This window comes from Lonchura striata, chromosome 23, assembly GCF_050655825.1.
Source record: "Lonchura striata isolate lonStrDom1 chromosome 23, ASM5065582v1, whole genome shotgun sequence".
Lineage (NCBI taxonomy): Eukaryota > Metazoa > Chordata > Aves > Passeriformes > Estrildidae > Lonchura > Lonchura striata.
In genome coordinates this window covers 5017237-5045167 of record NC_140725.1, presented here as the reverse complement: position 1 = coordinate 5045167, position 27931 = coordinate 5017237, and the positions used below count along the sequence as shown (strand labels likewise).

Below are 27931 nucleotides of genomic sequence, written 5' to 3'. Positions count from 1 at the left end.
CTCGACAAGCCCCGCCCCTTGGCCAATCACGGCGCGTTCGAATCTCCCGCGTGCTCACCAACCCTGCGGGCTCCTGGCCCAGGCCTGAGCCAATCAGCGATGGCTTCATCGCGCCACAGCCAATCAGCGCTCGCTGCTTGCTTCCCTCGCCTCTGCACGTCCTAACCAATCAGAGCCAGCTGCAAAACCCGGTCCGGCCCCCGGGCTCTCCTCCAATCACCGCCCGCGCTGTCGCCGTCGCCCAATCAGCGCCGCCGTTTCCCCGTTCCGGCGGCGGCCGGCAGGGGGCGGGCTGGCGGCGGGGGGGCGGTGGCGGCGCGTCACTTCCGGTGCCAGGCGGCCGCCGGAGCGGAGCGAGGCCGGGCCGGGCCGGGCCCGGGGCCATGGGTGAGTGAGGGGCGAGAGAGCGGGGAGCCGGGACAGCGTGAGTGAGGGGCGAGAGAGCGGGGAGCCGGGACAGCGTGAGTGAGGGGCGAGAGAGCGGGGAGCGAGAGAGCGGGGAACCGGGACAGGGTGAGTGAGGGGTGAGAGAGCCGGGGGAACCGGGCCCGCGGGGGGAATGGGGCGGGCTGAGGGGAGAAGCGGGGATCGGGTGGGACATGGCCCCGGTCCCCATCCCCATCCCGGTGCCCGTCCCGGTGCCCCTGTGCGCTGGACCGGGCGCTGCGGGGAGACGCGCCGGTGGTACCGTTCATGCACCCGGCCTCGACGGGACCGGGCCGGGGCAGCCCCCCAGGTGCTTGGGGGCTTGGCTGCCCCGCTCGGCTCGGTGCTCTCCAGGCCGGGGCTGGGTTTGAGCCCCGCGGGGGCTGGGGCGGTGCTGCCAGCACGGTGGCAGGTCCGTCCGGGAGCCGAAGGAAGCACGGCCCGTGACTGGGGTCACGGTCCAGTCTGGGCAGGAATCTTTGAATTTAGACTTTCGGGAGCTGTATGCGGAGGAGGAGCCTCGTATGCCTCAGCAGTGAGTAGGTGAGGGCTGTGCCTCTGGGTGAGGGTGAGTAACATCAGCAGGTGTCAGAGCAGGGACAGACCCTGCCCTGCACTCCGTGGGAGCTCACCTGAGGGGCTGGGGCACCTCCCACCCCCAGAGCCAGGTGCTGTCCCTCTCTGGTCTGGCCTGTGGGAGCCCTGCTGCCTGTGCAGTGCTGAGGGTGTCTCACTGCTGGGGGGACCTCATGGGGCATCGTCTCCACCCCTGTATGGGGGATTTAGGGTTGTGCCCATCCAGCTGCTCCCTCCTGCCCAGGCTGTGCTGAAATGTGCTGCACCAGAGTTGGGGATTCAGTTCTTTGCTAGTTTAGAGCCCTAATGGCTAAAAGGCTTAACATCTGCTGGTATAAACAGGTGTGCTGGGGGTCTCGGGCTGCAATCCCATATCCAGGGGGAGCTGGAGAAGTCAGAGCAGAGGCCATTGCCTGATGTGGTGGGGCTGAGCCACCGCCCCTCTGCCCTGTGCTGTGGGACAGATGGCTGCTCTGAGGCAGCAGGGACACAATGGGGCACCCAGGTGAGGCACCTGGCACCCAGGTGAGGCGTGGCTTGAGGGACAGCACGGGAGCACTCACCTGCTGGCATGGAGCCCTGGGCTGGCAGCACTCAGGATTCAGGACATATTTCCCCGTTGCTGGAGGGCTCGTGCTGCATCCTTTGATTGTTTCTCTGTGGTATCCATGCTGAGGGATTGATCTCATAAGTGTGCTCCTTAGAAGCAAAGTTCAGCTGGGCTGTGGCCCTCAGGATGTTTCAGAGCTTGGGAGAGGCAAGGGAAGCCTCATAGGTAGCAAGCTGTGCTGTGATTCAGCACAGAAAGGACACCAACCTGTTGGAGCGAGTCCAGAGGAGGCACCAACATGATCAGAGGGCTGGAGCACTTCTGCTATGAGAGAATTGGGGTTGTTCAGCCTGGAGAAGAGAGCCTTCAGGGTGACATAACTGCCCCTTCCAGTGCCTGAACGGGCCACAAGAAAGATGAACAGACTATTCACAAGAGCCTCAAGTGACAGGACAAGGGGGCATGGCTTTACACTGACAGGGGGCAGGGTTAGATGGGATATTTGGGAGAAATTCTTGCCTGTGAGGGTAACCTCTGGCACAGGTTACCCAGAGAAGCTGTGACTGCCCCATCCCTGGAAATGTTCCAGGCCCCAGGTTGTTCCAGGGCTTGGAACAACCTGGGGTAGTGAAAAATCTCTTTACCCATGGCAGGAGGGTAGAAGGGTCTTTAAGGTTCCTCCCAACCCAAATTATTCTGTGACTAGGAATAGGAACAGCCCTGGGAATTGTGCCTGAGCTGCCCACTGAGCTCAAGGGATGTTACCTGTGCAGAGGCTCCAGGCAGGTACAGTGTGTGTCTCCTTCCTGCCTGGGACCTCTTGCTGGACAGACTAGGCTCTGTGTGGCCATTTTCTGTGTGAAACAGGCTGTTTTGGTTAATATTTTTTCATGAGTGTGCAGTTCCTGTCAGTGTGTTGTCACACTGCAAACCCCAGTAGCGTAGGCCTGGCAATGTGTGCAGGTAACTTCAACACGTTTGTCTCCAGGTAGGGCCAGGTGAGTCACTGCTGAAAGAAACTGCAGCCACACCTTGCTGGGAAGTGGCAGCACGTGTGTGGGTCACACTCTGTGCACGCAGAGGTCCTGCTGCAGGGGCTTATAGCATATTGATAGTGTCAAAAGCAATCAGTGAGAAATTAAACCTTGTCATACAACCCACTGCTCACCCCTGGTGGGGTTTGGGAGGTGAGCACAGCCTGACTGCAGGCACAGACCAGGTCAGGGACTCCTGTGCTGGGGCAGCAATGCAGCCTCAAGTGCTGCAGCTGCATTTCCAGGCTGCTGCTGTGAGGGTGTCGTGCTGGAATGAGGATTTTTCCTGGTGGATGTGGCCTGTGCTGCAGCACGAATGGGTTAAGCTGAGGTTGGTGTTTATGTAACCAAAGAGGGAACTCCCAGAGATGAGTCCTTGGCTATCTCATGTGTTGATGCATCAGAAGGGCTTGAAGAAAGCCTGGCTTGTTGCTTGCGCCGTAATTACGCACTGGAAGCCTGTGCTTCAGAGTTTCCCTGGCTGCCGGGGGGGCAGCCAGGATGGAATTTGCTTTCCCTGATGTGTGACTTGGCCTGTGGAAGCCTTTTTTGTCCCTGAGGAGTTGGAGACTGACCACAGCTGGATGTGGGTGGAGGTAAGGTGTGCTGGGCTCCTGCAGGGGCTCCCAGGTCTGGCTGTGCCTTGTGCCTGGGATTCAGCTGATCCACAGGCTGGGCTGAGGAAGGAGGATCTCCAGTGGGGCGGCTCAGAGGTGTTCCTGTCTCCCAGCTTGTAGAGCTCAGCGAGTCCAGGCTCCCCTGGGTGCCTTCCAACAGCACAGGGCTGTCCCAGCACCCCAGGATTCTTCCTACTCCTGTGGGCAGAGAAACTCTGTGCCTGGTTTTGAGCGAACTTCTCGCTTAGGGAAGAAGTTGAATGAGTCTCCTCTCGGTTCCAAGAACCCTGTGAGTCAGGGCTCTGTTTCGGGAGCAGGCTTCCCTTCCCGGAAGAGCAGCGGAACATAGGCTGGACTGAGTCATCCAATGGGCTTTTTTTATATGTATCTATATATATATATATATATATTATTCTTTTGGAGAGTGGTTCAGGTCCCTGAGCCTTCAGTAGCTTAACATTCCTGCATAAGGAATCTCCCCCGTGCTGTGCAAAGGGAGAGGAGTGGAGCCCACCCTGATGCCCCCACGCCTCCTCCCTGCATGCCCATGTGAGATGATGAGCAAGGAGCCAGGGAAGGGCTGAGTCTTCCCCTGTGCATTCCACATTATCTTTAGGGATGAAATTGTTCCTGGCTGATGTCGGGAAGGCTGAGCTGGCTGCAGGAGGAGGAACAGCACAGACAGGATGGGCCTGGTTTGGTGCTGAACAACAAAACAAAAGTCCTGTGACTGAAACTTTGAAGGACACTATGTCCAGAAAGTAACTTTTGCCTGATTATGGGTCATTTAAATATTAAAATGCACATCTGCTTAATGAAGTACATGCTACCACACATGACTGTCTTGCTCAGTTTCCCCTCCTAGGTCATTCTGTGTGTGGCGTGGGAGGAAGAGGATATGGGTGGGCTGTAGATGAGGGGGGCAGAAATTCCACCTTTTGAGAAGGAAGAAAAGCTAGAAAGCCTTTGGATACACTTGGTGGATGACTCTCCTCTCCCTGCTCCCAGGGTGGGATGATGTCTTCTTGGTCTTTGAGGTCTCTGGATGTGCTCCTAGTCTCTGAGGACCAGCTGGGACACAAGGGGTGTGTTTTTGACCAAATTTCATCCACTTAATGCAACAGCCTGCTTTCCTTGGGATCTGCCCCGCAAACATTCCCTTTAATCCCCCAGCCAGTGACTCCTCCGCAGGCCTGCCTGATCCAAACTCCGCCTGTTCTCAGGGAAGCTTTTCCAGGGAGAGCTGAGGCTCTGTCCCTGGGCGTGCTGATGACTCGGGTCTGAGCTGTTCCTGGCCGGGTCTGCCCGGGAAGGAGTGAGGCAACACTGGGATGGTTGCTCCTTGCAGTGACACCGACCTGCTGGTGTTCCATGTGGGAAGCTGGGCCGTGCTCCAGCTTTTACCCATTTAATGTTTTGTTCATGGAGGTTTTTAGGTCATGTCCAACAAAGCTTCCCATGAGCCAGGCTTAAATGTGACCTTGGATTAACCATCACTGATAAATACTGCCCAGTGTGGTGTTTGGGTGGGAAAAGGTGCAGCCTGATGCTGCTCATGTGATTCTGTTTTTTAGCTTCATTTTTGCAGACATGAAGGCTGCACAGAGAGGGACAAAAACCTGTGGAGCAGCTATCCAGCTTCATCCCAAATGCTGCAGCTTTTGGCTTCAGGAGGGAATGCTGGGCAGGAATGCTGCTGCAGTGGCAGAATGTCTCCATCACTGGTCTTCAGAGGCAGGTCCCAGGAATGGTGTGAGCTCCTCAAAGGAGCTTCTTCTTAGCACTCCTGAACTTCCAGCAGGTGCTCTGTCACCTGCTGCTGGTTCCCAGCTCATCCACTGCCTTATTCACCATGATGAACTCATCACAGCAGCAGGATCGAGCACTTTGGGGTTCCCAGTCCTCACACAAGAAGTGTAACCACCACTGAGCTCGTGTTGTGTCCTTGGTGCAGGACAAGCCCCCCAGAAGTCCAGTGGGGTATGGATCAACTGCTCTGGAGCCATGAGTGGTTTCTGTGCTGCTGAGTAATTCTGCCCATGCCCCAAAGGTACCTTTTCCAGCTCTGAGCTGTGGCTGCTGGACTGCAGGACCTGCTTGTTTCTTACTCTGGGATGAAAAGGGCTTTCCTCATCTCATGTTTTCCACTGTTGTTACACCAGTCACTGAATTACACAGTAATTCAGAAATTAAACTATTTCCTTAAGCTACATAATTAAAAGACATTACATTTAGGTCCCCACATTAATTGATTCATAATTCTATTAAAGCCCTAGCTAGCACACTGAGAGGCTTTGGACTGATTTCTCCAGTGAGATGTTTGATATATCCCCTGTATCACATCAAAATTAAGTATAAATTTCTGTGCTGGACTTGTAACTTTGTCTGTGTGAGGGACCATTTTTGTTCCAATGGCAGGACAAGGGAGGAGGGTGGTTTGATTTAGCTTGGATTTGGGAGGAAGGGATGCATCTATCTACAAACAGGTGGGACTTTCCAGTTCTTAAGACTGAAAAGAAAAAATCATTTTGATGTCAGGAGGATCAGTCTTGAGAGAGAGCCTCTTACATTGCTGCAAGGAACCAGGACAAACCCATGTTTAAAACACTCCATCCCAGGGACAGTGATAAGAGATACTGATCTGACCCGAACTCTGCTAACTCCTAGCATGATAAAAAGCTGCTGTTGGTGGCAAGGAGTCTCAGTGCTCAGTCAGGTGTGTTTGAGATGCTGTTAAGCCCAGGCAGGTGCTGCATGGCGTGGTTTGAAGTGGAACCCATGTTTGTCCCTGCTCCAAAGGCCTGCCCTGCATCACTTTGGAGATGGGAGTTTGTCCAGCAGTGCAGGAACTGAACTTCCAGAGCCCATTTATTCTCTCACCAGGAGCTACAATCCTTTTCCCAAACAAACAGAGATATTTGGGGCCATAAAGGTTCAGTGCATCCTGTGCTATCATAATCAGAATAATCCAGAACCACAGCATCATGTGTATCTCATTTCACATTACAGAGTCCTCGACCTTTTGCCCATCCAGCCTTCTCCAAGGTGACGACTCCTGCCTCCTGAGACGTTGGAAAACCTAGTTTGGAAGAAGAGTAACGATACAGTTGATGCTGAACTACGTGAGTCCTCAGGTTGTTTTGACTGCAGTAGCACCAGTAAGCCAAATTGCACAGTGGGATTATCTCCTAGCTCCTGTGCAGGGGGTTTCTCCAGTGGAATTGTTATTCACGTGTTTCCAGCAGAGGTGCTGATGTGCAAGGAGAGGAGGAGTTCATAAAGATGTTGGGTCAGGGATGCAGAATGAACAGCAAGGAGCACGTTGGGGTCAGAACTGTGTCCTGTCCAGCTCACTGGGATGGTGACACTGCTCTGTGGAGGTGTGAAGGTGCTGGAGTCAGGAGTGCAGGGATGCAAAGTCTGCTGTAAGGCTCCTCCCTTTACCTCCTGGTCCTGGACAGGTGCTGCTGGATGAATCAATGCGGTGAGATCAGCCTGTGTCCACAGAAAGGGCGGGACTGCCAAGAGTGAACTTCACTCACAGGGTGGTGATTTATCAATCTCTTACGTGCTGAAACACCTGGAATCTTCTAAAACAAATACATACAACCCAAAAATTATTTTCCCCTGTCTGTTGTAGTAACCTCTTAGGGAAGAACTCCTGGGATTGGGTTTGAGTAAGGAAATGGAGCTGTGCTTGGTTCCTCTTCTCACCTAGCCCCCAAAGTATCTCTAAAAATTGAGAGCACAGACATTGAATGTGTAGATGTTTGCAAAAGTCTTTGAAGCCATTTTCTAAAATCTAGAGATGAAGAGGAGCTGTACTGGAGGCAGAGCTTCCATTGGCTGGAGCTGATGGATGTGGAGAGCTCACACCACACCTAGCAGCTCACCTAAGAGATGCTTTTCTAATTAAACTGAAACAAGACTTTTCTTTAGCTTTAGTCATAAACCTTGAATTTATTTGGCCCTTTAGATCTTGGCTGTGTAAATTCTCTTTAGAAATCTAAGCAGCAGAAAATGGACATTGGAAATCAGACTTTCTGCACTACCTGAATAAGGAGGAGGTGATGTGTGGACCTTGAATAAATTCCTAGATGCAAACTATGAGATTCACATCTAATAGATCAAATGGGCTTTTGCCCATAGTGGTTGTGCAAGAAAACACACATGCTGTCACCAGAGTTGCTTTTCACTGGAATGTCCATTGGAGCATTTAATAGTGTGTTAGTTCTAAACACAGCATTGATTCCTGCACGTGGAGGCTGAGGTGACAGGGTTTTACATGCTGGAGTCCAAATTCCAGCTGCACTGGATGTAGGTAGATGGAGATGTAATAAGGTCAGAGTCTAATGAGGTACAGAGAGAGAGGGGACTTTTTTCAAGGCTAAAAATACATTTTTGAAAAAACATTGTGAACTGAACTGAATTTCACAATAACTATTGTGCTTGTTTTCTATGCCCTTGTTGGGAAAGGTGAAAGACGCTGATTTTTGTGGTCAGTTTTGTGCATTCTTGGCTATTTGAGGAACAGACTCGAGCCTCTGAGGGACTCAGTGGGTGGCTGTGATGCCTCATGTGGATCCTCTGTGGAGGAACCCCCAAAGGCTGCAGCAGCAGCAGACACCCATACACAGAGCTGGCTTGGGCATCTTCTTTCAGAGCTTTTGGAATATGTTAATTTGCAAACTTGTTTTTGCTGTAAAACAAGCTTTAATTATCTTGACTTGTTCCCACTATGTCTGTCAAACAACTGTTGTAGGAAATGTTGCCCTGAATAACGAGGCTGATTTATGCCTGAGAACTGCTCTGAGCCTGCAGCCCACCCCTGGTCTGTCAGCAGGGAGCCAGGGCTGTGTGTAGACACACAAGTAGGCAGAGCCACCAGTGCATCTGTAGGTGAGAGCCTTCCAGTAGAAATCAGGGATAACAGGAGAAAATAATTCAGTGGCTCATTAGATGTGATCTCTCTTCTGTTTCAAGAGCCGAGGATGAAGCGGCGAGCATCGGACAGAGGAGCTGGGGAAACATCCGCGAAGGCAAAGGCTCTGTGTGCGGGGATTTCCGGGAATAACGCCAAGAGAGCAGGTCCTTTCATCCTGGGTAAGCAGGGAGGGGGCTCTGCACTTGGCAGGGTGGCAAAACTGCAAACAAAGGGCGCTGTGGAATGAGGGGAAGCAGGTGTGTAACTCAGTGTCTTACCTGGATGTGCAGAGCAGCAGCCTGGGAGCTCCTGTAGCTGGCCAAGCTGAGGAGATGTAGGATGCCAGTGCAGCAAGGCAGGCAGGGAGAGAAATACAAGATCTTGATTTTATCCCCATGGGGGATTTATTTTGGTTTTTGTTTGGTTTGGTTTGTGTTTTTTTTTTAACTCTTAAACTTTGTAAAATACCAAATTCATTGGGGTTTTTTTGATTAGAGCTGTGGGGCAGTGTTTGACCCTGCTGACCTGAAATGTGTTGTCACATCAGCATGAGGGCAACTTAACAACTCACTAGGGGTCACTCAAAGTGGTATGTACTAAGGCAAGGCCACTCTGCCAGCTCTGGAGAGTTGCTAGAATAGTTGTTGTTTCAGAATTGGTTATACAAACTGTCAAAAATCAAACCAATCACATCGGAAACTGATGGAAGATCAATTGGAGTTGACTGCTTTAAAGTGAGGAGTGGAGATTGTATGTGAACTTGAAATCTGGGCTAACTTGGACACCCCTGAGCCATCCCTGCAGAGGTGGCAGCTGTGTTCCCAGGTGTGGCAGCAACAGTTGCCATGGGTGTAGCTGTGAATGTAAGAGCTGTGTGGTTCAGGCATGCAGAAATCAGGATTTCTGCAAACAGCTGGGCCATGTGTGGGCTTTGATAAATGTTTCTTCAGAGAAAAATGAAACATTATCCTAAAAAAAGGTTTCAGAGTTCGACATTTTTTTTTTTTTGGCTTTAGATTTGTGAAAATGCACTCAAACTCCTGCAAAAAAGGGAACTTGGTGCAAGCAAACATAACTGGGGACAGCTGATGTAACCTGGGTTAGTCACTGCTGCTGGAGGGAAAACAAGTCTGTTTCTGCTTTGTGCTGTAGGTCCACGTTTAGGTAACTCCCCTGTGCCAAGTATTGTTCAGTGTTTGGCAAGAAAGGATGGGACAGATGACTTTTATCAGCTGAAGGTAAGCAAACTGCAGGCTCCCAGACCTTCAGGGCTCTCCAGCTCCTGTGCAGAAGCACTTGGGCAGTGAGTGAGTGGTGTGGGCTGAGCCAGTGCACTGGGATGTGGCTGCTGCAGTTCCCCCTTGGCAGGGCCAGATCCATGTCCAGATCAGCCCTCAGATGAGGCCTCTGTTGCTGTGCTGCTCTCCCAGAGCCCTTGGATCTGTACCTGAATGGGGCAGCTCCAGGAGGGAAAAAGCACCTGGGATATTTGCAAACAGCCACCTTTCCATGTTAATGAAGCTGCTGCTGGGGATGGTGCTGATTTCTGACAGACCTGTGGCAAGGACACAACCATCAAAGCACTTCCACCAGTTGTAAACACATGGGAATGCCAAAAATGAGAGAGTGCTGGGGGCATTTGTGTGCCTCTAGGAACTGTAAAGGCATTTTCCCTTTTCCTGAAGATTCTCACCTTAGAAGAAAGAGGTGACAAAGGAATAGAAACCCAGGAGGAGCGACAGGGCAAGATGCTGCTGCACACGGAGTATTCTCTTCTTTCCCTGCTCCACAACCAGGAAGGAGTGGTCCATCATCACGGGCTCTTCCAGGTACACTTGGTCACCATCCAGGCTGGGGCAATGCCAGGGATTGCTGGTGGATTGAACTGCTTTTGTTTAGTGTACAGTTTGTGCTGACCCTGCTCTTGTGTGTCCAAGTTGCAGCACTCTGAGGTTAACCACTGCTGCTTCAAACAGGAGCTCAGGAGAGTACAGCAGGATTTTGGGAAATGTGAGAACATTCACAGATGGGGCAGGCATTCAGCACCCCCCTTCAGACAGAACAACAGCTATTTCATTGGCAAATTAATTAACACCTTTTAGAATTAAATTTGTGCTTTCAGTCTCTGTACTGTTTATAACTTGTTAAAGGGGACAAATAGCCAAGAAACCATTCAGCAAGTTAAACCAGATACTGTGCTGGTCAGTTTTTGTGTGAGTGGATTGTGTTGCTGTGGGTGCCTTTAGGGCTGTTCACTGATGTGAGGGGCTGATAGCAATTACTGCTTTGGGTGTTGGTATTGCCTGACTTGCTGGTTACATTTTTCCAACACACTTTTCACTTGAGACCATCTGTACTGAATCTTAAATAAGCCAAATGTCCAGCTCAGCTGTGTCTTGTTTACTGTCATGGAAGAACTGCTATAACTGTGCCTTGAGATTTCTGTTCCTCTTATGAACAGTGTGTTGGATCCCTCTGTTCCCAGAGGCTGCTCCACTGCAGACCTGTCCTGGGTTCAGCTCAAGGTGTTCTGTGTGCATAAACAGCATTAGTGCTGATGTGCACACAGAGCTGTACAGCAGAGACTTCCTCTGCCTTCTGTACTCCTCCTCCTTGGAAATGTTCTTCCTAGTGAGGGTGGGGAGGCCGTGGCACAGGCTGCCCAGAGAAGTTGTTGCTGCCCCATCCCTGGAAGTGTTCAAGGCCAGGTTGGACAGAGCTTGGAGCAACCTGGAATAGTGAAAAGTGTCCCTGCCCATGGTAGGGGATGGAATGAGATGAACCTTAAGGTTCCCTCCAACCCAAACCAGCCTTGGATTCTGTGATTCATTAAGTAGAGTTCCTGTATCTTTCTGAAGTCCTGCCTCAGGACACAGACCAAGCACTGTGCCTGTATTTTGAGATCACCTCCCAGTTATTGAGTTCTTTATTCTGCTAGGCTCTGTACATGTGCCCTGGTGCTTCCCTGAGGGTTGCTGCTGTGTTTCCCTCCCCACAGGACCGAGCCTGTGAAATCATAGAAGATCTGGAAGCCAACAGGATGGTCAGAAAGATGAAGAAGCGCATTTGCCTGGTGTTGGACTGTCTCTGTGCTCACGATTTCAGTGACAAAACAGCAGATCTGATCAATCTGCAGCATTATGTCATTAAAGAGAAGAGACTCAGCGAGCGGGAGACCGTGGTGATATTTTATGACGTGGTACGAGTGGTAGAAGCATTACACAAGGTGAGAGCTTGGAAAGAGAGCTCCCTTCCAGTGCTGGGAGGCAGAGCTTTCCCACATCACAAGAGCAGATGCTTCAAAACTTCCTGGGGTAGGCAGTGGCCAGGTTACAGAGCATGGATGTTTACAGTGCTCTGTATAAGGCCTCGTGCCCCAAGCCCTGAAGTGCATTCCCTTCCCTCCCTGCTCTCACATTTCTGGATGATAATGTGGTGTTTGTGGGCTGTGGAGAGGGGCCAGCTGGGCTGTGGGCAGGTCAGGTGAACCACTGTGGTAACCTCAGACAGGGACAGTCAAAGAGGAGAGAGCCTGATCAAACACAGGAAACAGAAACTGTTTCCTTGAGAAGCAAAATAAATCAGAGTGTAAAAATTGATTGAAGGTCAGAACCTCAAGCTACACATTTTGAGATCAATGAAGTAGAAAGTATTGTACTAAAAATGGATTCTGCTGATGTTTGACTCGTTCCCCTGTGACACAGGACAGTGCAGTGTGGGTCTGGTAAAGGAATGCCCATCAGATTGCTCTGACCAAGCCTGGACACTTCACTTTCAGGTCTCTTGGGCACACTAAGTCTGTCTTTGTGTTCAGAGCAGCAAATTTGCTTGTTCTGTCCTGATTGTAATCAAAAGTGAAGGGCACAAAGTACTCAGGGTGAAACCTGACCTGGAACCTTGACCTGGGTTATTTCAGAGAGTGCAGATGCCATGATTTCTTTTTAGTGCTCTTGTGCAAGTATGAAATTTGCACTTCTACAACAAATAGGCTTTTGCTCATGTAATACTCCTATATTTTTTTACAGAAAAATATTGTGCACAGAGACTTGAAACTAGGAAACATGGTGCTAAACAAAAGGTAAGTGTGCTGGAGAGCTGCTGGCCTGGCAGTAGTCTTGTTTCTTCCTTGAAGCAGATTGTTAATACAAACACAGCCAGAGGCAGCACTTGTTGAGTGCTCTTGTGCAGAAGGGTGAGGGAAAGGGAAAGCAGGCTGTGCAAAACCACAAATCTAGCTCAAAGTTATATAAATTAATCCCCAAAAACGAATAGTGGGTAGTTCACTTTTCTCACCCAGCTTAGTGGCCCCTTGTCAGGACTTCTTTTTGGATTTTAACTGCTGAAAACTCAATTTTATAGTAATTTAGTAACCTGCAAGAGAAGTACTGATTTTATATATATTAGAAAGAACCAAAAAACTATGGTGGTTGGTTCTGTTCCCATCATTCACCCTCCATCATGCTAAAGGCATTCCCAGCCCTGCTGGCTGTTCCACAATCACAGCAGTGTTAGATCTGACTGCTGCACTGCTGTGTTTTTGCTAGCAGTGAAATATTGACTTATCTAAACAAAAGCACTTCTGTCCAGTGTGTATTTGTGTATGAAATGGCTCCCTTGTTCCATTGCTGGTTTGACAGGAGCCTCTGGAGCCTGGCAGGTGCTGGATGCTGGTGCAGACCCAGAGGGACCAGCCCAGAGAGGGGCAGGAGCTCAGCAGGACCTCAGGGCAGGGAGTGGTGGCCTGGCTCTGCTTGGTGGCTCTTTGGAGCTGCTCAGTGCCTTGGGGTTTGTGTTCTTTAGCTGGCAGCCTAGTTCAGCTCAGATCCCCTCTGCTCTCTCTTCCAGGATTACATTACTGACTAAATATTTTGCATTTACTTGAAGAATGAGTGGAATTCATCCTTTTCACACTGTCTGGGTTTCTGTGGAATGAATAAAAAGCAGGAAGGCTGGAGTTCTGCAGGCTTTGAGTCTACAAAGCTTGCAGGTTTGCTGGGCTCACAGCTTGCTGCTTTCTCCTCCCTAACACTGAGAGGAAATGGGTTTTATCTACAGAGCTTGAACTTCTTGGTTCCCCCCCTACACACACACACACAGCTGCTGCTGCTTCTCAGGGCCACCTCTAAGTTGTTTCAAGTTGTTTCTGTAGAGCTGCTTTAAGATAAATCTCTTCTGCTTGCTCCTTTGATTCTCCTCCTTGCTGCAAGAGGCAGACAAAGGTTGGTGCTTCAAAGGATCCATTCAGAATTCCTTTTCTGGGCACTGGGTGCAGGGGAGCACCCCACCGATGGAGCTACACCCAGGCCCCCACGAGCAGGGGGAGGTGTTTGAAGCTTTGAACACACTTGCCAGAGTCACTCTTTGTGTTACATCTCTGCTTTTGCTTTTTACTCAGCGTTGGTGAGGGAGAGCTGCAGGCTGTGCAGCAGTGAGTCACGGGGAAGGGTGGGAGAGGCGTAAGAGCCATCTCCATGGAGAGCAGCAGAACCGTTTGTTCTGCTCCAGCCCTGCTCACCAAGAGCCAGGGCCCTTCTCAGGGCAGGGAAGGAAGGTAACAACGTGGCACTGCCAGGACCTGGCAGGCACATCCCACCTGCGGCTCCCTCAGACCTCCTTCCCCACAGGCATTAAAGCCTCTCAGGTTTCCTCATGAGCCAGTGGAGGAGGAGTTGAGTGATTACAGATTAGATCAAATTTCAGGGACTAAATAGAACCAAGCAACTCTGAACATTTTAGTGTCCTATAGAACACTTAGTCTTTTAAATCCTTAACAAATCCTGGAGTTTGTTATTCAGCCAGGGAAGTCTCCCGACAGTTGAAGCTAACACTTCTTAAACACAAGTCTGTCTCTTTTAATAACCAGCTCTTTGTGGCCAACCCACACTTGGTTCTATTTCATTTGTCTGTGAGACTGGCTGGAAATGTTTCTTGGGTATTGTGACTGACTTAATCCATTCTCTCAGGTTCTATTTGTGAAATACTTTTCAAGAAATCTTCCAGAGAGTGCTTTTGTACTCACACCTTTACATTGTAAGTTAAAATCCAAATTATCTGAATGACAGGGAAGATTAATGGAACAATAGTTTTGTAATTAGCTCACTTGCACTGGAAAGAATCGTTAATGGAAGCTGGCAGTGCCATAGGGAAGTAGGGGTGAACTAAAAAAGGAATTCTGTGTACCTACAGCACTGCCTTTTCTGTGTGAGGTTGTTGGGTGTTGATCAGGCTTTGTGTTGTGCACACCTGTGTATGCAGAGCAGTCCTGTGGGTCAGATGGAGCTGCCACCAGGCTCCTGTGTGGGACTCTTGAGTAACACAGGCATGGTTGTGCTGAGTCTGATCACAACTCCTGCAGCTCCTCTGGTGACTGTAAACACACAGTGCTCAGGGGCCAGGCACGGGGCAGCTTCCACAGGGTGTTTTTCCTTAGCTCCCAGAAAATGCTGTGTGGAGAAGATGGCAGCTGGGAAGTGCAGGGCACAATCAGCAGCTGAAATAAACCTCAGCTTTGTTGACACTCATGCCCTCCAGTGGTTAGGCAACACCTGGGGCAGCTCTGGTGCTGCAGGCTGGGATGCTCCTGGGAGACTGGCCAAGGCTGCAAGATAAGCCAGGTACACCCTGTGCTTACAGCCATGCTGACACAGGCCAGACATTGTCACAGAGCCTTTTTCCTGCCCGTGAGTGCCTTGCAAGCCTTGCTGGCAGGCATGGAATCCCTCCCCTTTGGGATAGAATTCATTTTACAGCTCTGTTTGTCCTCTCCCAGCACTTCAAGCCCCCCAGAAAGCCCCACAGGCACAGTCCCAGTTTTGGAGTCAATTTGCTGTCTGTGCTGCATGGCCTGTGTTCCCTGACCCCCTGTGCTTCTCCCCAGGACTCATCGGATCACCATCACCAACTTCTGCCTGGGGAAGCACCTGGTGAGCGAGGATGACCTGCTGAAGGACCAGCGTGGGAGCCCTGCCTACATCAGCCCAGACGTGCTCAGTGGTAGGAATTCCCTCGACACTCATTTCACTCATTTGTGCCTCCTGACAAGAAATAAACCCACCTATTGTGTTGCCATATGTACCTTCATGAGAACCTCTTAATTAAGGTTCCAGATAGGAGACTTGGTCTGCTTTTCCAGCTGGGAAAGTTGGAGGGGAGGAGCTTGCCTGACTTTTTTTCTTAAGACTTGTTTGAACTTCAAAGCTAATTCAAATCTGCCTGTTCCCAAATTAGTCTGACTGCAGATAATATGTTCTGTTTCCAGTGTCAGAATCCAGTTCCTGAGGCTTTCCTTAAGCTGCAGGTGATACCCTGGGCCTGAGGGACAGCCAGTCCAGATCCCACCAGCATGTCAGTGTATTCCAGCTGTGCACTAAGAGCACCAGTTCCTCCATCTGCTCACTTCCAGGAGGGAACTAGTGACCCTCTGGGCAGCTTCTGGACCAACTGAGAGGAGTTACTTAAAATTAAAGGAATGATGACAGCAGGCCAGAGCAGTCTGGGCTGGATCCATTCTCCAGCAGCCTGGCCTGTGCCTTGTCTCTATCAGAGCTTTGAGCAGAGTCTGGCTCTAGAACAGAGCAGCTTTCCCTGGTGTCCTCCTGCCTTTTACTGTTCCCAGTGCATGAGACCATCAGGAACAGCTGTGCTTTCTGTCCAGTTGCTTCAGGAGGTTTCTCTCCATGAGCTCTCATCTCTGCTCTGTTCATAAATCTTTGGAACCAGATGGGATCCACCCCAGGGTGATGAGGGAGCTGGCAGATGAACTTGCCAAGCCGCTCTCCATCATTTACCAGCAGCCCTGGCTCACTGGGAAGTTCCAGATGACTGGAAGCTGGCCAATGTGACATCCATTCATAAGAAGGGTGGAAAGGAATATCCTGGTAATTATAGGTCAGTTAGCCTGACCTCAGTACCTGATAAGGTAATGGAACAGTTTATATTGATTTCATCTTACAGGATGTCCAGGGTATCAGACCCAGCCAGCAGGGGTTTAGGAGTGTAGGTCGTGTTTGAGCAACCTGGTCTCATTTTATGACCAGGCTGGATATTAGGAAAAAGCTTTTACAGAAAGGGTGATTAAAGTACTGGACTGGTCTGCCCCAGGGAGGTGGTGGAGTCACCATCCCTGCATGTGTTTAACAAAGCCTGGATGAGGCACTGGGTGCCAGGGTTTAGTTGAGGTGTTGGGGCTGGGTTGGACTCCATCTTGAAGGTCTCTTCCAACCTGGTGATTCTTTGCTCCTGTACCAGCCTTGGAGCAGGCAGGGGTGGTCCTGTTGTCAGTGTAGTGACCCAGGCATCATTTTGGGAGTTTTTTCCTCTAATGCAGGTGAGCCAGATTAGTGTTGAAGGCTGCACGTACAGGTGGGACTGTGCATACAAAGTCTCTCCCTCCTGTAGATCCAGATATGAGGCATTGAGTTATTTGTTCCTGGTATCCCAAGCAACTGTATTGCAGAAATGCCCTCAGAGGGAGCCAGTCCTGGAAGATCCAGCCCCAGTGGACTCCCCTCAGCAGGTTTTTTGTCAGGTTTGCAGGCAGCAGCAGTAAATGTAGCTGAGTTCTTCCATCCTGATCTGCCAGGCAGGTTTGAGGCACTTCCCTCCTGGCAAGGAAGGGAGCAAAGGCAGGCGAGGAGGTGGATCCTGGGGCTTGTTGCAAGCCTTTCCTGTTCTGCAGGATATCCTGAGGCCCTTGTGACCAGATGGATGATAGAAGCCAACTGCTCTGCAGGAGCTTGGAGCAGTTGTGGCTCAAGTGGCTGAAGGAGGCTACAAGGGGCTGCTCCTTTCTGCTCTGGGGTGCTGATCTATCCAGGCCTCCAGCTACCTTGTAATGTTTTTTCTCAGGGCACTCTTGTGGTGTAACTTGCCACGGGGCACTGAACAGGCTGTCTTGGCTGATCTCTGGTAGTTGAGGCTGCTTGAGACCCTGCAAGGCTCAGTCCTAGCTCAGGACTCATCCTGCTCTGCCCAGCCTGGCTCTCACTGCCATTGTGCTGCACCCCAGCTCTGGTGTGTGCCAACAGACCTTCCCATGGGGCCCATCCTGTGCTCTCCCAAAATTGCTCAGTCTACAGTTCCCCTCCAAGTATCAAGGGGGAAGTTACTTGAGGACATTCCAGCCCTCACCAGCACCTTCAGCCTTGGCGCATCCCTCTGTATTGCTCCTGTGCAGGGGAAGTGGAACGCCTGAGGAATTAATCATTGTTGTGGGTCTCCAAGATAAGCTGTCTCTGCTGAGGGATGGCTGCTGAAATGTCACAGCAGGAAAAGTTGGAAGGAGGAGGGAGAGGTGCCTTTTTCTGAGCATATAAAGCAAAGAATAATTAGTACAAATACCAAATGCTGCAGCAGTGACTCACTGTGTGAGTCAGAGGAAGTCTCTCCCTGAGTCCTGTGCTCTGCTGTAGCACTGGGGTGTGATTTTGTGACCCTATCCATGCTGCTGTGTGCTGATTATCGTGGCCAAAGGGGCTTAGAAGCAGCATTTCCATCAGGTGAATCCTGGGGCTGCAGCAGGGTTAGGGTTAGGGTTTGTTCAGTATCTTTGTCTAAATGTCTTTGTGTAGGAAAGCACCTTGTGCACACTCTGTGCCTTTACATCTGGCTTCAGTGCTAGATTCATCCCACAGACAGAATCCCTTCTCCATGGGCTCACCTTTATCCTTCCTGGTCTTCTTTCCTGCATCCTCCTTCCCTGTGCTTCCTGCTCCTTAAATTCCCTCCACCTTGCAAGCTGGGTGGCTCTGTGTGAGAGACACTGACCTGGGAACTCCAGCACAGCAGTTCCAACTACCTGATGCCCTTAGTTCACAGCAGGGATATTCCTGCTCCATAGGGAACAGGAGGACACTTGTGTGGAGATGGACAATTTGCTCATTCGCAGAGGATCCGCCTTGGAAAGAGTTTTGGTGTCATGTTATGGGAAGCCTTAAGTGTTTCGGTTAATGCTTAGAAAAAAGGTCCCATGTGGGAGTTACTCAGCACTTCTGCTGTGGGAGGTGAGGTGGGTTGCCAAGGCTGTGCTTTCCAGGATTTTCAGGCTGTGTGTGCCCTCTCCCTGCAGGCCGGCCATACCGTGGGAAGCCCAGCGACATGTGGGCACTGGGGGTGGTGCTCTTCACCATGCTCTACGGCCAGTTCCCCTTCTACGACAGCATACCTCAGGAGCTCTTCCGCAAAATCAAGGCTGCCGAGTACACCATCCCCGAGTGAGTACAGCCTGCCCCCCTGCCTGGCCACGGGGGCTTACTGGGCCAGCTGGAGCTGGAGGAGCTGCCCTCAGCACCCCAAGGGTCACAGCAGTACTGACAGCAGGCTGTGTGCATTAGACAGCAGGAGCAGGGGATGGTTTGTGGGAAGGAGAGGCAAGCTCAGAGCAGTGGTGGCTCCCTGTAGCTCCTGGCTCCTGTAGCTCCTGGCCTGTGCTCCCAGCATGTCCATCCTGCCACACTCTGCTCACGCTGTGTTGTCTGTCCCAGGGATGGCCGGGTCTCAGAAAACACTGTGTGCTTGATCCGGAAACTGCTGGTCCTGGACCCGCAGCAGCGCCTGACGGCTTCTGAAGTGCTGGATTCCCTCAGCTCCATCATAGCGTCCTGGTATGTGCAAGGGGAGAGGCAGGACACGCTGTCTCTGGCCACAGGCTGTGTTGTTGCAGCTGTGGCTGGCTCACTCGCCAGAGGAGAGTCTGGGAACTGCAGTAAGCCTTTAAATCCCACGTGTCCAGCACTGTGTGCTGATGGATACAGCTTTACAGCCTGTGCAAATGCTCATGGCAGCCATGCCATCCCAGTGGGATCACCCTGGGGCTGGGTGAGGGTGGCTGAGCCAGTGCTATGCTCTGGATCCCAATGCTGTGCTCTCCTCCAGGCAGTCCATGTCCTCGCTGAGTGGCCCTTTGCAAGTGGTGCCGGACATAGATGACCAAGTGGCTAATCCCGAAAACCCCCAGGAGGTAGGTTTCCCTGCTTTCCACAGAACTGGTTTTCCTTGCTGCTGTGCCAATCTGTCTGTGATGGCACCCACCCCCAGCTGGGAAGGGGAGGGCGGGGAGGACCCAGCTGAGTCCCTCACGTTGTGCAGCGGAAGGAAAGGCCGATGCTGCTGGGAGCAGGAGGCACATCCAGCTGGCTGAGCTGCCAGGAAGTGAGCTGAGCCCCGGAGCTGATGAGAGCAGCTCGCTGTGCTCCCAGCAGCGCTCACTGCCTCTCCCACAGCTGGGAATGCTGGGAGGAGGCAGCAGTGTTGGCTCTGGCTCCCAGTGAGCTCTGCCATGGGAGCAAACATCCTGTTTTCCTGCCGGTATGTTTCGTGCTAAAAGTGTCAGCCACGGCCTGCCTGCCCAGGGACAGCCATGCAGGATCTGTGATGGTCCCGCAGGGACAGGGGTCAAGCAGCTGCAGCCTCAATACTGCCAGGGTTGGGATGAGCCATGTCAGGACAGAGCTGCTGTGATGGCCAGAGCTGTGTCCTGGTGGCACTGCTAGCTCATGCGAAATCCTACCTGCATCCCCAGCAGCAGGGCCCTTTCCAGCATTAGGACCCCAGATATCGCGTGGTAGCTCACAGGAACCGTGGGGGCTGCCAGGTGTGGCTGTGACAGGTCAGTCTCTGCAGGTGAAGGTGACAGAGGAGTGCTCCCAGTACGAGTTTGAGAACTACATGAGGCAGCAGCTGCTCTTGGCTGAGGAGAAGAACACCTTGCATGAGGCCAAGAGCTTCCTGCAGAAGCGGCAGTTCGGAAACATCCCTCCGGTGCGGCGCCTGGGCCACGACGCGCAGCCCATGAACCCTTTGGACGCGGCCATCCTGGCCCAGAGGTACCTCCGGAAGTAGCTGCCCATGCCCCAAGAGCACGAGCACCACCCTGCAGTCTGCCCTCACCTCGCCTGCTCCAGCCTACAGCAATACCGGTGTCCCACGATGGGGAATAATGTAGCAATCCCAAGCTCTGTCCAGGGACACGCACTCACGCCCGCTCCGGACGGAGAAGACTTTTGGAAAAGCTAGTTTTGGAAGCAGCAACCTCTTGGCATCTTCTGGAATCTGTTTTTTAAAATCGAAGCCTAGATGACTAATCTGCTTTTGATCATGACTGTAATCTACCTCTCTTGTCTTTTTAACCATGCTGTTCTCTGGATCAAGCAAAGCCCATGGGAAAGGAGGAGACTTCCAAGGGTGAAGCTGCTGGCACAGAGCCGTGGCCATGCAGCGCGGAGCCAGCCCGTGGCACCCGCTCCGTGTGGTTTGAATAAGCTTGGATTTATCAGGGTTTCTCGAAAGGCAGAATTTCTTGAAACCTCCCACTTCCCTTCATCTGCATCCAATCTGTTTCTGTCCTCACGTGCCACCTGGTCTGGCCATGCTGGCCAGTCCTGTGTGGCCACCGCCTCAGGCAGGAGTCGAGGAGTCGTCGGGGCAGCGCCGCCTGCAGGGATCAGATCCTGTCCCCAGTTCAAAGGTTTTGCAGGACTTGGCCCGCCAGGGCTCCTGCCCCCTCTCCCACCTCTCACTGATTCCTTTTGTTTATAAGGATCTATGATTTAATCTTATTTTTTAGTAGCATATCCCAGGTGCAGTTACAGTTGCATTAATTCTGATTTAGTGTTTCCCCCCCTCAGTTGTGGTACAGATGTAATATATGAGTTATAATGTGAAAAGCTTCCCAAAATAATTTGCCTAGAGATAGGAGGGGCTGGCTGAAGTCTCTACTGTATTTGTTCCCAGCTTTTCTTGCCATCCCAGCCCAAACCTGGGGCTGCCTCTGCCCTCATGCCAAGGCAGGGGAAGGACATCCTGGTTTGTCACCTGGTGCCGCTGGAAGAGCTTTGGCCTGTGCTGAGAGCAGGAACGATTGTTTCTGAGCCTCATTTATGAACTGGATGCCTGTCTTGCCAGATGACTGTTCTCACACAGAGCTCCCAGGGCTCCCAGTGCCCTGGCCAGGGCTTCTGCTCAAGGCAGCACCTTCTTCAGCTGCCTCCTTCCCTGCTCCTGGCTGCTCCCAGCCCTGGCATCACCCTCCTGCCAGCCTGTGAGCAGGGAGGGTTGGAGCTGGGGGGGCTGCCCTGCTTTTTGGGGCTGCACTGTTCTCTGGGCCCAGCTCTTGCAGCACAGTGGGCATGGGCAGGGAGCGAGTTGCAGATGTTTGTAGCATGTTGTTGCCTTTTCTTGCCCCAGGCTGGGGGAGGAGACGGGGTCTAAGCTGGGCCATGCCAGCAGTGGCTTTGTGGGGACAGGGGGGCTGGACCTGAACCTCCCTGGCCATGTTGGGCATTAGGTCCTGCCTGCACCTTGCCAAGGCCCTGTGGCCAGGCAGGGCCTCGTGAACACTAACACAGACCAGCTCCCTGCACCACCCCAGCTGAGCCAGTAGCCCCAACTCTTTCGCCTTATTTATTTTGAAGATGATGGGTTTGTCCCATGATCCCATCACCCCCCCCCGTGCCACCAGCAGCAGGGCAGGGAGCCCCTGAGCACCCCAGCAGGGCCCTGCTCTCTCCTTCTGGTTCTCTCCTGCCTCATTCCCTGTTTATTTTTACTGTTTTTCCCCAATGTTAAAGCAAAAAGCAATATTCTGGGACTCCCTGAGGCTGTATCACACCAGGATCCTGCAGTGGCAGCACCGGTCAATCCACTTGTGCTAAGGCAAACTGGAAGGGGGTGGTGCAGGGGGCATGGGGGCCACAGGGCCACGGCGGGACAGAGCCTGTTGTAAGGAAAAAAAAAGAAAAAGAAAAAAAAAAAGAGGAAAAAAATTTGTATAAAGACGTTATTTTTGTACTACATCGGAACTACTCCTGCATGTCGGCAATAAAACTTCATACGACAGCCCCGTGACCCCACAGGGAAGGGATGGGTGGGATGGGGGATTTTGGGGTACTGATGTGCTCTGGGACATGTACAGGGGGAGGGGGTGGGGGGCTCACAGCTCAGCGGCCCTGAGTGCCCCATGGGACCCCCAGCCCTGTCCTGCCCCAATGCCCTGAGTCCCACCGAGCCTGTCCCTCCCAGGCTGGCCTGGAGTGGCCATGGTGGGATCACCTCGTGTCCCTGAGACCCGGCCCCACCAGCCCGGCTTGGGGGCTGAGCCAGGCACCGCTGTGGGGCTGGCACCCACCCCACGGCGGCCGCTGGGGCTGGGCTGGGGCTGAGCCCCCCAGCCTGCTCGCCTTGGCTCCGGCGCTGCCGGCCCAGCCTAGGCTGGCACAGCCAAGCCCGGCCCGGCCGGATGGGCGCTGGGCGAGGCCGGGCCGGGGCCTGGGCCGCCCGTGGCCCCGCTCCGGGGCGGTTCCAGTGCCGGGCCGAGCGCGGCGTCCCGGGGGAGCGGGACGAGCCCCGGCCCCGGCCCCGCTCAGCGCCGGCCGGGGCTGCCATTGGCTCCGGCGGGAGCGCTGACCGCCAGCCGCCTCCGAACTATTTCCTGTTGCTGCAGCGTTAATGCTAAACAGACCTTGCTCTCTCTTCCCTCGCTCCAGCCAAAGTGCAGCGGCTCTGCCGCCGCCGCCTTCCCACCCGGTGAGTAGCGGCCCCGGGCACCGCGTGCGGCGCTCACCGGGCACCGCGAGGGACCGCGGCCGCCCGGCCCACGGCCACGGCGGCTGTCCGGGCTCCGTCCCGTCCCGGCTCCGTCCCGTCCCGGTTCGGCTGCTCTGGGGCTGGGCGCAGTGCGGGGCACGGGGGCTGAGGGCGCGGGGCTCGGTGACACAGCTCGGGCTGCGGGGACGGAGCGGGGGACACGGGGTGATGCTCGGGGACGCAGCACTGACCCGGGGCTCGGCTCTTGGGGACCCGCAAGGCTCTAGAGCCAGCCCGGCGCTCACCGGCACCCCGCCATCGGCAGGGATCCCTGGGGTTCCAGGGTGGGCTGTGCCCCTCCAGCCCCAGCGCAGCCCCTTGCCGGGACAGGGGCTGGCCGTGCTGGATAGGGAGGGCACCCGCCCCTCCTAGGGACCCTGCTGGACTTGTTTTGGGGTGTCCCGCTAGAGGGGCTGCGGCCCCTCAGCTTGGACCGTCCGGGATGGTTTTGCTGATGTGTCACATTTTCTGCATTTCTTTCCTCATTCCTCCCTCTCTGGGGCTGTTTCTCGGAATGAGCTCGTCCCCTGCCAGAGCCAAATTTCTCCCGCCATGCCCTGTCCGTTGTCCTGCCTCCCATCCTTCCCACTGCCCTGCTGCCCATCCTTCCTGCTGCCCTGCCTCTCATCCTGCCCGCTGTCCTGTCCCGGTGGCTTTTGCCCCGTGCCTGGCCTTGTCCCTGCACAGGGTCCCACGGCAAAGGGCCAAGGCTGGAGCTGGGCTGGAGCAGTGTGGGGGACGGGGACAGGGGCAGGGACTGCCCCAGGAGTGTGTGGAGCACACGTGTGCGCCCATGAGCACTGGCAGCCTGGTGCTGGGACCCTGCTCTGCCCCGTGACCCATCCCATGGCCGGGCATGGGACAGAAAGCCTGGCCCGGTGCCACGGATCCGCCTGATGCCGTGGCCAGGAGGAGCCGTATCCGTCCTGGTCCCTCAGGAAGGACGGAGGGCGGTGGGAGTGGGACGCTCCAGCTCAGCATCTGTGGGGTTCCAGCCCAGGCACGAACCCTTGCTCAGCTGGAGCCCAGCGAGGAGCCCCTGGGCACACCCCGGCACGGCCTCGGGAGGGACAGGGCACCTGGGGCGATGCCAGCCCCTGCAGAGCGTTGCTCAGCCCGTGTCCCGCAGATGCCCAGCGTGTGCCATCCCTGGAGCCGCTGAGATCTGCCAGGCACAGGATGGAGAGTCGCCGGAGGGACATGGAGCTGCTCAGCAACAGCATGGCCGCGTACGCCCACATCCGAGGTGAGCCGGGGCGCGGCCGGGAGGCACCGCGGGCCCCCGGCCGGCGCGGGCGGGTCCCTCACGCCCTCCGTTCCCCCCGCAGCCAACCCGGAGAGCTTCGGGCTCTACTTCGTGCTGGGCGTCTGCTTCGGGCTGGTGCTCACCCTGTGCCTGCTGGTGCTGCGCTTGTCCTGCCGGCCGTCCCCGCGGCCCCCGGCGCGCCCCGGCGACCTCAGCGAGGACGACGACGAGGACGACGAGGACGAGGACGAAGAGGACACCGTCGACCGCGCAGCGTCTGAGTCGCTGCTGCCGGTGACCGAGATCCCGCTGGAGAGCCACGGCCCCGGGGACGGGGCGCTGGCCGTGAACGTGTTCGCGTCGGCCGAGGAGCTGGAGCGGGCGCAGCGGCTGGAGGAGCGGGAGCGCATCATCCGCGAGATCTGGCGCAACGGGCAGCCCGACATCCTGGGATCCGGCACCATCGGCACCCTGGGCCGCGTCCACTACTACTGAGCCCGGCAGCTGCCCTGGCACGGTGTCTGCTCCCCCACGGCCGATCCCACACCGTGCCAGGAGGGACCAGGGGGACAGGGGGGCTGCTCGCTGCCCCTGAGCTGGCGGAGCTGCCCTGGACTGTCCCCGCACCAGACCCCGGGGTCACGGGCACCCCCGGGGCTGGACTCGCCCCGCCACGGCGGGACACGATGCACTTTGAGCCATTGGTACGACGGCTGGCACCAGCCGAGCAGCCCCGGGACACGCGGGGACAGGGACAAGGACAGGGCAGCCCCTGCTGCCCGGCTCAGCCGGGATCTGGGGGGGTTTCACCCCATGGGGCAGGGCCGGGCTGTACCCCCGTGTGAGCCGTGGGCTCCTGCCCCTCAAACATGGTGCTGTTGTACGAACTAGAGCCCAGCGTGGCGGCTCCGGCGTTTTGGGGGCCCTGGACACAGGGACGGTCTCGGCCTCTCCCCGAGCCAATTCCCTTCCCGGCCCCACTAAAATTAGCCGGGTCTTTTCCGGCGCCGCCCGCCGTGACCCAAGGCCCTGCGGCCGGGCCAGGGCGGATGTTCCCGCTGGGCTCCGGGCCGGCCGCTGCTCCCCAGGGATGCGGCAGCTCCCGCCGGGCTGAGCCGCATCCTGCCCCAGCCCAGCCCAGCCCCTCGGGGTGCCGGGCCCCGCTGCCCCCTCCCCGGCAGTTTTATAAAAATAGCTCCTTCCCAGGCTGGTTCCCCCCCGCCGCCAGCCCCAGCAGGATCCAGATGTTTTCCAGATGTTCTCCAGTGGCTGGGGGCCAGGATGGGCTGGGGCTGGGACTGGAGCTGGCCTGGGAAACTGTGCGGGGGTGGAGGAGGAGGGGGAGGAGTTGAAGGAGGAGGAGGCCCTGCCCCAACCCTGCCACGGGCCCTGGAGGGACCCCTTGATCCATGGTGGGACCCTTTGTGCCTGGCAGGACCAGCCCAGGCCGTCAGGGGCATGGCAGCAAACAGCCCCCACACAGCACTCTGTACCCAAAATAGTTTATTTTAAAGAATTTCTATAGGTCCTGGGGCTGTTTTGCTTCAAGGAGCAGCGCCTGGGTGTGGGGTGGGCATTTGTATCCAACGGGCGCAGAACCAGGCTGGAGCCATGTGCCACCCACCTGCCCCATGCCATGGCTGGGCACTGCAGCCCCCCCATGCTAACAGGGAAGCCCCTTCCTCACTCGCTCGATCTCTGCCTGTGGGGAGAGGCTGTGATTGTTGGGGGGCACAGGGGACCCCAGGACGAGGCAACCCCTGGCAGGGACTCACCTGCAGCGCCTGGCGCTGAGCCTGCTCCTGGCACAGCTCCTGCCGCAGGTCCTGCAGGTCCCGCCTGCAACATCCAGGGTGGCTCAGCTGGGGCCAGGGCAAGCAGCAAACAGCCAGGAGCCACTGGGGACTCCCTGACACCCCCATCCCCACTCACAGGTGCTGGACTCGCATCAGGTCCACAAGGATGTGCAGGGTCCGGACCTCAGCCTTCAGGTCCTCCAGGGCCAGTGACCTCCCCTCCAACACCTCCAGCCCCTCTGTGCTCCACGGCGGGACAGGAGCCTGCCCCGTGCTGGGGACAGGGGCACAGAGGGCAGCACGGGGCAGCCCCTGGGGCTGCTCCCCACCATGGGGACCCCCCGTGCTCCCCAGGACCATGCTGGGTGGCCGCTGGCCGGGCACTCGTGGCCGTGTGGCTGTGGGGTGGCTCAACCTGGCTGTGGTGACTGACACCGTGTTGAAGCCATTGGCATCTGCCAAAGAAAGAACAGGAATAAGCCCCTGGTGCTGAGCAGGGCCAGGCCACCCCTGCACAACCCCTGCAGCCTACCTGGGTCACCGGCTCTGCCCCACTCCATGTCAGCTGAGGCGCTGGGCTGGGGGTCACTGGGCCTGGGGACAGCAGAGATGAGAAGTGGCACAGCCGGGAGGTGCCAGCCCCATACCAGGGCCAGCCAGGAGCATGGCGCTGGCCCTGGACACCCCAGCACAGCCACGTTTCTTACTTGGTGGCCAGCACGGGGGCAGGTTTGGTCTTGGCAGGAACGGGGGGAGCAGGAGCCATCCTCTTGGTGAGTGGGAGCTTGGTGGGCTCCATCCTCGCTGGGCTGGGAGCTCTGGGGAGAGGAGGCAGAGGCAGGGCTGAGGCCGGGCCCGGCACTGACAAGAGTGGGGCAGGAAGCGCTTCCTGCCCGTGACATGTCCCAGCCCAGGCACATCCCTGTCCTTCCCTCTGCAGCCCAGGACTCACCCGGGGCTCGCTGTCCTCGCCCTCCTTGTCCTCCTCTCTGGTTGCACCTGCCGGGGAGCGAAGGGGCTCGTGGGGTGCTGAGGAGGGATCCCTGTTCAGCCTCCCCCAGCCCCGCAGCAGCCCCGCTGTGGTCGGCGCTTCCTCTGCGTGAGGAGGAGCAGGCAGCTCAAAGCTGCCGTGAGCGCTGCGGCACGGGCAGGGTGTCCTCCCGCCACCAACCCACCACCATCCCGGCACCATCCCGGCACAGCAGCATCCCTGAACCCTGCGGGCACACCAGGACAAGCCCACCGGCGTGGTGGCATACATCAGGCCACGGGCAAGTGCCCATGGACCACCCTGTTGTCACAGCAGGCCCCCCTGTCACCACGGTTGGCCACGCAGCCCCTGTGGTGGGCCACCATGTCCCTGTGGTGGGCCACGCTGACCCCACGGTGGGCCAGCAGCCCTGATGCTGCCACCAGCACAGCCCTTGTCACAGAGGCCTCGCAGACACCAAAAATGGTGCTGGTATTTCCCACCCAAAGATACGGCTGAAGCACCGAGGGCTGAGGGATGAGGACACCCCTGTCCAAGGCTCCAGCGCTCCTTGCTCTGGTGGCACAGGGGGATGGTGCCCAGAAGTGCCCAGCATCCTGCCAGCCCCTCTCTCCCGGGCACGGCACAGCCCTGGAGCAGTGTGATCACACCAAGCGCTGCCGTGGGGATGCTCCCCGTGCTCGGGACCCTCGGGGCCGCCGCTGCTCCCTCCTACCTGCTGCAGTGGGGCTGCCCCGAGCCGGGCCGTGCCGTGCCGTGCCAGGCTGCCCCGGCCCCACAGCGCACGTGATGCCGCAGGAAACCGGCTCCACACCGGGAAGGAAGTTGAAGCAGAGCGCACCTCAGCGCTGGTCCACGCCGCATCCCTGTGCCCCACCGGGGACCCCTGCTCCCCGGTTGGCACCCCGAACCCACCTCGTGCCCTTCCCGGGGCTGCCCGGCCATCCTGGCACGACACCAAGGCAAGGTGGACACCAGGACCACTCACGGGACTCCGTGCTGGGACGGCAGCGCCGGTTTCGGGTCTGGAAGAGGCTTTGGATGAGGAAGGGGCTGGAGGGCACCGGCGCTGGCACAGCAGAGCCCCTCAGAGCCGTGTCTGCCCTGCCAGCCCCAGCTCGGAGCCCTCGCCCAGCTCCTCCGTCTGTGCCCCCGCGGGGGCTCGGGGCTGGCACCGGGGCTCCCTCCCTG

The 27931-nt window shown here is 55.7% G+C and overlaps 2 protein-coding genes and 1 pseudogene across 7 annotated transcripts; 2 read left to right on the top strand and 1 right to left on the bottom strand.

Moving 5' to 3' along the window:
• The first annotated feature begins 328 nt into the window (after positions 1-328).
• Positions 329-21960, top strand: STK40 (serine/threonine kinase 40). 4 transcript variants are annotated; one of them, XM_021554787.3, is made up of 12 exons: positions 329-387; positions 6213-6325; positions 8187-8306; positions 9280-9365; positions 9813-9956; positions 11126-11353; positions 12153-12205; positions 15005-15120; positions 18194-18338; positions 18609-18728; positions 19000-19084; positions 19747-21960. In XM_021554787.3, the coding sequence occupies exons 3-12, from the start codon at positions 8195-8197 to the stop codon at positions 19963-19965; spliced, it is 1308 nt and encodes a 435-aa protein (XP_021410462.1). In that variant the 5' UTR covers positions 329-387; positions 6213-6325; positions 8187-8194; the 3' UTR covers positions 19966-21960. The 4 variants fall into 4 exon arrangements, with proteins under 4 accessions (XP_021410462.1, XP_085416112.1, XP_085416113.1 ...); XM_085559986.1 differs by having other exon boundaries at positions 6213-6337; XM_085559987.1 differs by having other exon boundaries at positions 6213-6361.
• A 594-nt stretch (positions 21961-22554) lies between these two features.
• On the top strand, positions 22555-25480 carry EVA1B (eva-1 homolog B). Of its 2 annotated transcripts, none has more exons than XM_021554791.3 (3): positions 22555-22647; positions 23837-23953; positions 24036-25480. In XM_021554791.3, the coding sequence occupies exons 2-3, from the start codon at positions 23887-23889 to the stop codon at positions 24446-24448; spliced, it is 480 nt and encodes a 159-aa protein (XP_021410466.1). In that variant the 5' UTR covers positions 22555-22647; positions 23837-23886; the 3' UTR covers positions 24449-25480. The 2 variants fall into 2 exon arrangements, with proteins under 2 accessions (XP_021410466.1, XP_085416133.1); XM_085560007.1 differs by having other exon boundaries at positions 23703-23953.
• Positions 25481-25616: 136 nt separating this feature from the next.
• On the bottom strand, positions 25617-27802 carry LOC146765562 (uncharacterized; annotated as a pseudogene). The gene is made up of 6 exons (XR_014949956.1): positions 27456-27802; positions 26702-26748; positions 26457-26567; positions 26282-26343; positions 25886-26204; positions 25617-25792 (listed from the first exon to the last, which is right to left on the bottom strand). The product of XR_014949956.1 is annotated as an uncharacterized LOC146765562 (transcript).
• Positions 27803-27931: the final 129 nt, after the last annotated feature.

Excerpts from the sequence above, each read along its gene's own strand:
- STK40 (XM_021554787.3), top strand. The coding sequence starts at position 8,195 with ATGAAGCGGCGAGCATCGGACAGAGGAGCTGGGGAAACATCCGCGAAG. Across the intron at positions 8,307-9,279 it reads AGCAGGTCCTTTCATCCTGG|GTCCACGTTTAGGTAACTCC; the intron begins GTAAGCAGGGAG and ends TTTGTGCTGTAG. Across the intron at positions 18,729-18,999 it reads AGCTCCATCATAGCGTCCTG|GCAGTCCATGTCCTCGCTGA; the intron begins GTATGTGCAAGG and ends GCTCTCCTCCAG.
- EVA1B (XM_021554791.3), top strand. The coding sequence starts at position 23,887 with ATGGAGAGTCGCCGGAGGGACATGGAGCTGCTCAGCAACAGCATGGCC. Across the intron at positions 23,954-24,035 it reads CGCGTACGCCCACATCCGAG|CCAACCCGGAGAGCTTCGGG; the intron begins GTGAGCCGGGGC and ends TTCCCCCCGCAG.